This window comes from Rhinatrema bivittatum, unplaced genomic scaffold (genome assembly GCF_901001135.1).
Source record: "Rhinatrema bivittatum unplaced genomic scaffold, aRhiBiv1.1, whole genome shotgun sequence".
NCBI lineage: Eukaryota > Metazoa > Chordata > Amphibia > Gymnophiona > Rhinatrematidae > Rhinatrema > Rhinatrema bivittatum.
In genome coordinates, this window is record NW_021820411.1 from 794,719 (window position 1) to 806,637 (window position 11,919).

Genomic DNA, 11,919 nt, shown 5'->3' on the forward strand with positions numbered 1-11,919 from the left:
CTAGAAATGCAATGAGTCTCACAGAATGTTAAAAGGCGAGAAGATAGTTGTGCTCGTAAGCCCAGGTTAACTATTTCAAGCAGTGGGACAAGATTCAATTTTCGAAGCTCGATTCACACATTTGAAAGCAAATAAAAATATTAGTTGTTCAGATTAAGTCATAATCTCAAAGCTCTGTTAAGTAAATCAAACATTTCCCTTTCTCTTTCTAGAGAAAGCCTCATACCTGGTGCACCTGAAAAACCGGGTGGCCCCACAGGGCCTGGTCTTCCTTTAATGCCAAATGGCCCATGAGGTCCTGGGGGGCCCGGCAAGCCAGGACTGCCAGGAAACCCTGGACTGCCCCGTTCACCTTTGGCACCCGTTAAGCCCAGCCGTCCATCCGAACCTGAAAGAGGAGAAAACTATTGTTTCATTCCTATAGCAGGCCACCTAACCTCTAGACAACGCCAGTGCAATTATAACACAGAGCTCATGGATACAGGACACACTATTAACCCAAACGTTACATTTTTCTTTTCTTTGTAAGATTAAGTATTGGTTAAAGACCTTCCATTCTGTGTCGATGGGATCAAAAAGCTATGTAAAGCAGGCCCAAACAGAAATCTACCTTTTTCTCCTGGAAAGCCAGGTTCTCCGGAAATTCCTTTGTCTCCTGGGAATCCGGGTCTTCCTGGTTCACCTGGACGTCCAATCTCAGCCCCCAGGGTGTCACCAGCGGCTCCTTTCCTACCGGGAGATCCGGGCACTCCATTCTTGCCAGGTTGACCTTCCCGGCCTTCCAGCCCTGGGAATAATCCTTGAGGGCCTTGATCTCCATGAGATCCTGGAAATCCTTCAAAAACATTTCAAGACATCCAAACTCAGAATAATATACAGGAGAAATAAAATATTGACTTCCATGAATTCCTTTTCACAAAACAGAACAGTATTTTTCTTTTATAAAAAAAAAAAAAGATGTTTTCATGCTCCTAGACTTAAAAGAGCATTGATCACAAACTAATTAAAACCTTCTATGTTTTTAAGAGAGCTACTTTCAAGCTGAGGCGTGTTTCACTGATTGCATTTACTCAATAAGTGATACAACATAGTTCCCACAGACGTATCATCAATGATAAATGGAATTACCCTAGGACAATTCATTCTTTTCAGGGGGTCATAAATGTGGAGACCCTTGCATCTACTAGATAGCCCCAGTATAATCTTGGGGTTAGGGAGTGTAGGCGAGGGGCGTACCACCACTCATCCTAGCTCCTCCCCTGAGGCTGTCTGGTGAGCTCCTGAGGCTTAAGAGAGGAGGAGTTTAGGTAGTGATAGGGCAGCCTGAACGTTCAGTCCACTTATAGGCCCCAGCCTAGAAGTGAGAGGGAGAGGCACTGCCCTGCCAGCTCCTTCACGGGGCGGAACAGAAAGCTGAGCATGAGAGAGTTTTTGCCTTAGATTCTCCTTGTTTAAGACCTGTGCCTGACTGAGAAGGGGCTTTTTCTCCCCTGCCTTGGAAGGGCATGTAAATCCTTTCACCCAAGCCAAGAAGGGTGTGCGCGGTGATCTGAGGAGTGCAGAGGCGGAAAAGGAAACTTCTGCAGAGATTTTGTTCCGCCCTTTTTGGGGAAGGATGTTTTAGGCCACTCTTCCTTACCCCAGAGCTGGGAAGCTTTAAGAACTGCTTTCCCAGAGTGAGCCCTTTCCTCCTGGGGGGCCCTACTAGAGCATCTTTGGGAGTTGGAGAGAGAGAGGGGTAACGTCTTCCCCCCAGGACACAGGACATGAACATGCGTCTGACCTCAGGCACTCTGGGGGGAAAGGGAGTCCCTGCAGAATTAGGATACCCCCAGCCCACCTGAGACACATCTTTCCACACCCTGGAGGGACAGGAGACCGAAAGCCTGTGCTCCAAGACAACAATCTGAACTTGGATGTAACTGGAACCAATCAATCATTTAAAAACAATTTGCATTTTTATTGAACTGAGCAAAAAAAACAAAACAACCCAAACCAATATACAAACTGTAAAGATCATCACAATGGATAATCCAGTACAGTGACACATCATAAAATACAGTTCAGTAGTTTCCAATTTGCTATATACCCCCTAAACCTAACTTATAACCTCCACCCTTCACCTTTCTTTCAAAGCATTTTTACTAACTGATACCAGATAGCTTACCTTAGGATACTTTAATCTCAACTTGATCAACTTGCAGTATCAAGATAGTGTATAACAGGCAAATATCATTGGGATACACTGTCCGTAACTGGAAAATACTAGCGACGTCTAGGAAGGAGTTTTGTTGTGTCACTGTTGAAAAGGTGCCCATGTACGCGTGGAGAGGTCCTGTTGATCCCTATGTAAGGCTGTTAATTTCCACACTCCAAAGTATTTTAATCAACGACTGAACCAATGGCGTTCCAATTGATTATTTTTGAAAAGAATCCTAATAAACTATATTTTTGAACAGCCCACCAGTAAGTCCGGTCTGTTCTTGCCAGTGTGCCTATCCAGAGGAGCTGATAACAACACACCTACATGCCTTGGGTCTTGAAGGATATCCTTATTCCTGGAGATTCCCACACCCCACCAGTGTCTGTAAAATTAGGACTTAGCCCTGGGATTTTTATAACCCTCATCAGAATTCAGCAGATACCCTGAAATTGGGGTTACATACATTTTACTGGACCAACCCAAGAATTACTCACATGTACAATTCAATTGTAAGGTCTCACACCTGGCAAAAAAAATATCTAGTTTTCTCCCGGACCAATATAACTATGAGAGCTCTGCACTATCCATGTGAGGTCCTGCTAGGCAGTTCTTGCCTCTCACCAGCAGTTATCTCTGATCAGTTCTCCCAGCTCTACTGAATACACAAGATGGTGGCCATCTGTTTCCTGTCTGGATACATATAATTTCCAGACTTCCAGTCAGTAAGTTGCTAGAGCTTGGTTCTTATTCTTCGGCCATCCTGCTGGAGTCCTGCTTCCTGAATTCACCTTGCTGCATTGACTCCAGCATCTTGATCTTTGGATTTTCTCATCTAGTCTAGTTTCCTCTCATGCAGCTGTGTTTCCACTTAAACCTGTCAGCACCAGTACCCAAGGGTTCAACCTTGGGTACTGGTGAATGTGGTCGTCACAGGCAGAAGATGCCCTGCCATTGTTACAGTTGGAACCCGTCAGACTCATCTTGCCAGTAAACAGGCCACTCCAAGCCTTGGGGACACACTGCCAGCTGACAATGCCATCAAAGCTCAGAGATGCACATTTTTTAAATTAAAATAAAAACACACCGCTCAGCTGTTACGACGTGTTTAGGATAGACTAGGAATAGGCAACTCCAGTTCTGGAGTGCCACAGACACTGGTTTACAGGATATCCACAATGAATATGCATGAATTGCCTCCACTATATGCAAATTTATCTCATGCATATTTATTGTGGATGTCCTGAAAACCAGACCTGTAGATGGCCCTCCAGGACTGGTGATGCCTTTACCTGGAATAAACTGATTTTCAATTTTTTGATCCATATAGGATTTGGCAGGTGATTTTCAGAGTCATTTCCGTGGGCACAACAGTGCTTTACCCTGGGAAATGGGCTTTCAGAAACATCTCCGCTCTCTATGCAGGTACAGGTCCGTGTGTAGGTCCACTAGGTGGGTACTGTGACCCGCAGTAAGAAGAGGAGTTTGAAACAATCCACACACTTTGGAATCTTCAAAAGGATGCACGTTATTTTTCTCGAAAAATCTACCTGCTCAGACTAGCAGAGAAAGAAGACGTGTGGGCTTTCCCTCTGAAAATCAATGCAAAGTCATCAGGTGAAAAGTACCCTCAGGCTTTGCACACATGAGACCAGCCTTAAAATCGCCCCCTCTTCGGGCTTGATTTAGTAAAAGCCCACACAAATCACATGATAGAGTTATACCCAACTTCAAAGTGAAAATTACCCCTCCAGACCTGACCCGCAGACAATTATACCTGCTCTTACTCTTTGGGAAATTTTTACAGGCAGGTTTTTGAAAACTGCGAAAGTATGAGCAGAAGTGCAAACCCCCTCCCCAAGCCCGCCCCCAGGTGTGCCTCCGCTCAGAGCAGGTAAACTTACGCGCATATCCGGAGGGCAGTTTTAGAAAAGTCCATCACCGCCTTTTTACCCGTAGAAGTGCCTCTGGAAATTACCCTCCCTATGACTAACGTTGGATCATCATCATCATCATATCTTGCCTCATTTCGCTGAAAGCCTTTGTCAAGACTCATCTGATAACTGAAATAGGTCCATATCACCACACAGCAAACAATCTCACATAATAATCAATCTTTCACATACAGAAAAAAGATAGCACCGATGGTACCCGAAGAAACAATTTGAAATAAAATATCTGACTTTCACCATGATAATGCCTCCTTATCTTTTCACTCCTCGGATAAAATCATTAATGAAATAGCCGATACCCTATGCCCAATTCAGAATGAAGGCAGTGTAGCTAAACAAATGAAACCTTGGTATAACAAAGAGCTACAACACACTAAACAGACCCTGAGAAAATCTGAAAAGTAGTAACGGAAATGCCAATCTACAGACTCCCTAGAAAAATACAAAAATACCGTGATCAAATCAATAAAGCAAAAAAAGACTACTCTGCTAAACAGGCTCATGGGGTAATATTTCATTCCAAATTACTCTTCAAAACAGCTAAACAAGGACCCATCTTCCCTCATCTCAAATAACTACGACTTTTCAAAGAACTCCTTGCAATGAATATGCCACTTGCTGTTAACTAAAATTAATATGTTAAAAACACAATTCTCCACCTGCTTATCAACAAAAGAGCCTGAAGAAAACCTTGGGCAATCAAAATGGAAATCATTCGACCCAGTAACCAAACGTGAAATAAATCAAAGCACTACAAAAATCAAGCCCACTATCCACCCAGTGGACCCAAATCCTGCAAGTTCCCTGAAAACAGTACACAGTGTAATCACTCCGACAACTGCAACCATAATAAACCACTGGCTAGCAGAAGGATTCATCCTCGCTAGGGCAAAACAAACTGTGATTAAATCAATCCTAAAAAATACAACTGACAATTATCGACCAATATTATGTCAAAGTTATGGCAGCTGAGATTCAATGCCAAGAAGTGCAGAGTCATGCATATGGGGAGTGGAAATCCAAAAGAATTGTATCCAAATCTACGCCCGAGTTTATAACATGCGTGCGCAGCTGCGCGCATGTTATAATATCCAGGGTAGCGCACGCAAGGGAGTGCACAATTGTGCAAACCCCTTGCGCCAAGCCGCGCAGCCTTCCTCCGTTCCCTCCGAGGCTGTTCCGAAATCGGAGCGGCCTCAGAGGGACCTTCCGCCTCTCCCACCTTCCCCTACCTAACCCGCCCCCAGCCCTACCTAAACCCCCCCCCCTTACCTTTATCGGAGAAGTTGCGCCTGCCTACTGGCAGGCGTAGCTTACACGCACCGGCCGACAGCCAGCCTGCTGTGCCTGGAGGCTCCAGCCCCGCCCAAGACCACCCCCGCCCCTTTTTGCAAGCCCCGGGACATACACGCGTCCTGGGGCTTAGGCTCCGTGCGCAGGGGCAGGTTTTCGGGGTTAGGCGCGTAACCCTTTGAAAATCTGCCCCGTGGATCCATAAAGCCTGGAGGATGGGAATGAAGAGAAGAGGTATGGGGGTGGCTTGCGGGAATGACAGCTACTACCTGGTGATTACTACCCTTATTCAATAAACGGTCACACACTTAATGCTCTATGCTTCAACGGCAAGAGGAAATGTGGAAAAGAGGATTTGCATTCAGGCAACAACCAACAAGGTAGCACAGTCTGGGTAAACAAATAAGCATGGGAGTAGCTTGTTTGTTGTGGCGGTTACTACCCCAAACCAATTAAGCCTGATACTTCACTTTCAATACATATCCAGCGTAGATTTCTACTTCAACGGCAGGGGGGAATGAAGATAAGAGGATTTATTTTTCGACAACAACCAACAAGGACTGAACTGTTCAGTCTGGGTAAACAAATAAGTGTAGGAGTTGCTTGCTTGTTGCGGTGGTTATTACACCAAACCAATTATGCCTGTTACTTCACTTGGAAAGCATATCCAGCGCAGCTCACTGCTTTAATGGCAGGGGGAATGAAGAAAAGATATTTTATATTCAGACAACAACCAGCAAGAATTGCACAGTCTGGGTAAACAAATAAGGGCGGGAGTAGCTTGCTTATTGCGGCGGTTACTACCCCTAACAAATTAAGCCTGTTACTTCATTGGAAAGCATATCCAGCGCAGCACACTGCTTCAACGGCATGGGGGGAATGAAGAAATAGGATTTACATCCAGACAACATCTAACAAGGCATTGATCTGAGCAGCATCAGTATACAAACATCGGGGTAACTTGCTCAATACGATGGTTACTACCCTCAAACATTAAGCCTTATACTTCCACTTAGATGCAGCTCCAACACTGCTCTCGCATCAATGGTGGGGATGAAAGGAAATTAGAATCAAAAAGTTACAATAAGGGCCCTGAACTCAGTGGTCGGAGTAACAGATAAGTATGAGAAAATAAGTATGAAAGCTTGCTAGACAGACTGGATGAGCCTATTGGTCTTCTGTCGTCATTTCTATATTTATATGTTTCTATAATATTCAACCTGCCTTTCATTTCCAAAGTCCTAGAAAAAGCAGTGTTACCACAATTAGAGAGCCACCTAGAATAATATACTATACTCAAACCAATTCGGAATCAGAAAGAAATCACAGCAGCAATCCTACTCATTTCCTTAGCCAACCCTGTACTACAGGGATTTGATCTTACAGCAGCCTTCGACACCGTGGACCATACCCTGCTATGCCATCAGATGAGAAAAATTGGAATAGAAGGAAATGTTCTCAGATGGTTCTCTTCCTTCCTATCAGATAGGTCATTCCAAGTAAAACCGGGCAATCAAATTTCTGACACCTTCCCAATCGATACAGGCGTCCCCCAGGGTTCAGCACTGTCGGCAACACTATTCAACATCTATTTGCTACCTCTATGTACATTACTGGCAAAACTAGGAAGCAACTTCTTCCTATACGCAGACAACATACAATTCTACACCCCTCTCCACAAAACATTTGAAAAAACTGCATGAACCCTGATAACATACCTGAAAGCAACACAACAAAAACTTTCTCAACTGAAACTAATACTAAACCCTCAAAAGAACCAAAATTGTGTGGCTAGGGAAAAATATGATGATAATCAAACTGCCAACCCTAGACCTGGGAATTTTTAACATTACTCCCTCAGATCAAGTATGGGACCTAGGAATACTGATCGATGAGAACTTCACCATGAAAAAGCACATAAGCAAATTAATTAAAATAGGATACTCCCAACTGATAATATTACAACGGCTGAAACCATTACTAACAATTCAGGACTTCTGCACTGTTTTACAAACAAATTACTGCAACTCCCTATTACTAGGCCTACCGTCAGGACTATTAAAACCACTACAGTTACTACAAAATGCCTCCACTAGACTGTAACTACGGGTAAGGAAATTTGACCACATCACCCCCTCGCTGATAGCACTGCACTGGTTTCCTGTACGATCCAGAATCAATTATCAAGTATTAACTCTAAATATCATCTACGACATTAACCCATGCTTAATAGGAGGGACACTTCAACCATACACACCGTAGAGAGCCCTAAGATCACAAAACAAAGGACTTCTGAAGGTACCTTCAACACAAAACATACATCTAATACAAATAAGAGACCAAATGTTTTCCATAGCGGGCCCCAAGTTGTGAAACTCTCTTCCCCAGAGTCATTACATCTGATAACAGAAAGAAAGCTTCAAACGTGAGCTGAAAACATGGCTCTTTAGAAATGCATATGATTTAACATAAAATACCAATATTCCGATAACTTCACCGTCAGTACCAGAGACAATAATAGTAGAGTGAGCAATAAATACAGAACGATGTATGGTGTAATGATCGTAGAATTAGAGTTTGTATTTACTGTTGTGTTGACCCAGAAAATGTATGAATATGACCTAGAATACGTATTTGCTGTTGTATCGACCTAAAATATGACTGTTGTCCCAGACTGTGAATGCTGAGCAAGCATAAGAATGCTGATTTTGTAAACCGTTGTGATCTACTTTTGGAACAACGGAATATAAAACGCCTAAATAAAATAAATAAATAAGGCATAGACTAAACGGGTCAGTGTAGCAAACACTTCTGTTATACACTCACCCCAGTCAGCACCACACAAAGCACTTTACCCGCAGTCCGGATTAGTGGGAGGGGTAAGGGAATGGTAATTGAATGCAAGATAAACTTTCTGGACACCCCGTTTTGAGTTGCCCTCTTAACACAGAGCTTTTCCTAAAAGTGCCTAAAGAACTGCATATTTAAATATGAAGTATTTAATATTTTCAAGATAATTAGGACATTTAAAGATCATATTAACCTGGTGGTCCTGGGAAGCCAGTCTGTCGAGTGCCTGGTAAACCTTTTGCCCCATCAGCTCCACGATGGCCCGGAATGCCTGGGAAACCCTGGGCACCCTTAATACCTGAGAAGCAGAGGTCAATATTCGAGTCAGAAGCAGATCATTCTCAGCACACTGTAAGGGGAAATGATTCTATTTTTCTTAGCAATTACTTGTGTACTGTGAAAGCATCAAATGCCCTACCTTTAAACCCTGGAAGTCCTGGAGGTCCAGCTGGAACATAATCTCCAGGAATTATACAAGGTAAAGTAATACCTGCAGGAAGAGAGTGTGTTAAAAGTCTGCTACTGTAATCTGGCTGACCCATCTTATCTCAACAAACTGAAAATAGCTCCCTTGCACCCCACCCTCTATAGACATGTGTAGCACACACTCATGCATCACAAGGTGAGGTTAAATGATACAAGCACGGTCTTGCTTCCCCCAGACTAATTAATACGCCAGTGCTGTCAGTATCTCTGAAGCCCAGTTAGATGGCAAAAAGATTATTAATGCACAGTTTTAATGTGAAGGAGACATGTTATGTCTTTAACACACTTTATAGTAATTTGCTCATTCTGAAATCCAAGCATATGGAGTAGCCAAATAGAGCTACCTAGGCTCGCCTCTCATTGACTCAGATTAAATCCTTTTGAAGTCCGAGGCACTATGGGTCAGTAGAGGTCATTGAGAATGTGTGGCCCTGCCCTGAATAGCAGGAGTAACCCTAGCATCGAAGGAAAAGGTGGCTAGTTTGGGGTCTACATTGGATTCTAAATGACCTGAGGACTGTCAGCTGTTCACAGCACATTTTCCCATTTGCCACAAATCAGCCAACTAAAGTCAGTTTTAGATTAAAAAAAAAAGATCTTGCAAAATCATTCACTCCTATGCAAGGAGATGTTTGGATTATTGTAATGCTCTGTGAAACGACTGCAATTACTCCAAAGCACAGCTATCTGTCTACTGACTGAAACACAGAGATGGCCTTTTTAGCTAATGGGGTATGGAGTCAAATTTAAATTACTAGCATTGATCTACAGATGTCTAGAATTGGGAAAGGGAAGGTACTTAGCAGAGTTTTGGCAAGTGACAAGCCCTTGCGCGCCCTTATGTTCATCACAGTGATGTCTCTCGTTAGTTCTGCCTCCTATCGGCTGCACTAATACAGAAAACGCGAGGATCAGCTTTTAGCTGGGTGGCACCACTTCTCGGGAACAAGTTCTCCCCTCTGAGATCTGAACTCCAATTTCAAAAAGGGCCTAAGGTGTTGCTCTGTAATGAAGCATTTGATTGGTAATAAAACTATTCGGCGTTTTGGAACCGAGATTCGAACGTATCAAAAACATTCAGGTAGGAAGCTGGGGGAATGTGTGCTGGATTTTTTTTAATGTATGCTTTATTATGTATTTTAGTTTAAATGCAATCTGCCTTGAGAGTAAACAAAAAGCAGATGATCAAATTTTAATAAATAGAGCGAAATGGGGATCTTTCTGCCCACTGAGATTTCTTATTTTGCTCTGAGATTTTTTTTGCTTCCCTAGTTAAGACCTCCTTTCCCTTGCAATACCTGAACTGACAGATAGGTGGCAGCCTAACGCCTGCTGTACTCTGCAGTTTCTGGCAGCTAGGATTTAACAGGTTAATCTGCTAGATAGCAGAGTAGCTTACCTATAACATGTGTGCTCCCAGGACAGCAGGATGTAGTCCTCACATGTGGGTGACATCATTAGACGGAGCCCTGTCATGGAAAACTTCTGTCAAAGTTTCTAGAACTTTTGACTGGCACACTGAGCATGCCCAGCATGCCATAATCCCTGTAGCCACAGGGGTCTCCTTTCAGTCTCGTTTGTAGCAAAAAGTGCGAGCGAAAAAATAATAAAACGGCTTTGGACCCAACTCCGTGGGGTGGCGGGTGGGTTTCACGAGGACTACATCCTGCTGTCCTGGGAGAACACCTGTTAGAGGTAAGCAACTCTGCTTTCTCCCAGGACAAGCAGGATGGTAGTCCTCACACGTGGGTGATTAGCAAGCTACAGGCTGACTCATATTTAATTTGGACCAACAGCATACAACTTGTATAACAGGCACAACAACTGGGGTACTGTTGGTAAAAATGAGGCAGCCTGAAAATCACAGCAGATGGATGTGGAAGGAGTTGGGACTATACTGGAAATAAGTTCTTCAAGACGGATTGGCCAAAGGCAGAGCCTTGACTTCCTTCCTTGTCCAGGCAGTAATGAGCTGCAAACGTGTGAAGAGAGCTCCATGTTGCAGCTTTACAGATCTCGGCAATCGGTACTGAATGATAGTGCGCTACTGAGCTTGCCATGGCTCTGACTGAGTGCGCCTTCATTCTTCCCTGAAGGGGAAGGCCTGCTTCCTCATAGCAGAATTCGATACAGTCTGCTAGCCAATTGGAGAGAGTCTGCTTGCCCACTGCAACTCCCGGTTTGTTTTTATCGAAAGTAACAAAGAGTTGGGGGATTTCCTATGGACTGCAGTGCGGTCTAGGTAAAATGCAAGTGCACGTTTACAGTCCAAGGTGTGTAAAACCCTCTTGCCCTGGTGAGAGTGGGGCCTTGGGAAAAAGGTGGGCAAGACTATAGACTGATTCAGGTGAAAGTCCGTCACCACCTTGGGAAGGAATTTAGGGTGAGTACGGAGGACCACTCGGCCATGTAGGAACCTGGTATAGGGTGAGAATGTGACAAGTGCTTGTAACTCACTAACCCTTCGAGCAGATGTAATGGCTACTAGGAAAAGAACTTGCCATGTAAGAAATTTAACATCACAGGAGTGCAAAGGCTCAAACGAGGAGTGCATGAGTCTTGCAAGTACTATGTTTAGCTCCCATTTGGTGACTAGTGGCCATAGGCCCCTCCTAAACCAGCTCACAGGGGGTTGCGCTATTGGGGCATCCCCTACTCCCTTGTGGTACACTGAGATGGCACTGAGATGCACCCGTACCGAGGACGTCTGGAGACCAGTCTGAAAGGTGCCAGAGATAGTCTAATAGAGATGGAGTGGGGCAGGAAAAGGGGTCGATACCTTTTTGAGTGCACCACTTGGTGAATTTATTCCACTTAGAAAGATAGGATTTGTGTGTGGAAGGCTTTCGTGAAGCTACAAGCACTTGAGAGACATTAGTTGAAAGGCTGAGCGGTTGTAGAATCAGGCTTTCAACACCCAGGCTGTGAGGGATAGGGTCTGAAGGTTCGGATGGTGTAACATGCCTTGGTTCTGAGTTATGAGAGTGGGCGCTGTGCCCAGGCGAATTGGTTCTCGGATGGAGAAGTCGAGAAGCATGGGAAACCATATTTGTCAGGGCCAGTAGGGGGCTATGAGTATCCTTGACCCCTTGTCCTGTTGTAGTTTCACGAGAGTTTTGGCTATCAGCGGTATCAGGG

The 11,919-nt window shown here is 44.1% G+C and overlaps 1 protein-coding gene across 2 annotated transcripts in view; it reads right to left on the reverse strand.

The window, feature by feature from the left end:
• Positions 1-8,785, reverse strand: part of COL4A6 (collagen type IV alpha 6 chain) — a gene marked incomplete at its 5' end in the record, with an annotated part of 101,047 nt that extends 92,262 nt beyond the window's left edge. For both annotated transcript variants that reach the window (XM_029586039.1, XM_029586038.1), the window contains 4 exon segments: positions 227-388; positions 611-835; positions 8,489-8,593; positions 8,714-8,785. In XM_029586039.1, the coding sequence (XP_029441899.1) occupies positions 227-388; positions 611-835; positions 8,489-8,593; positions 8,714-8,785 (564 nt within the window).
• Between the last annotated feature and the right edge of the window lie 3,134 nt (positions 8,786-11,919).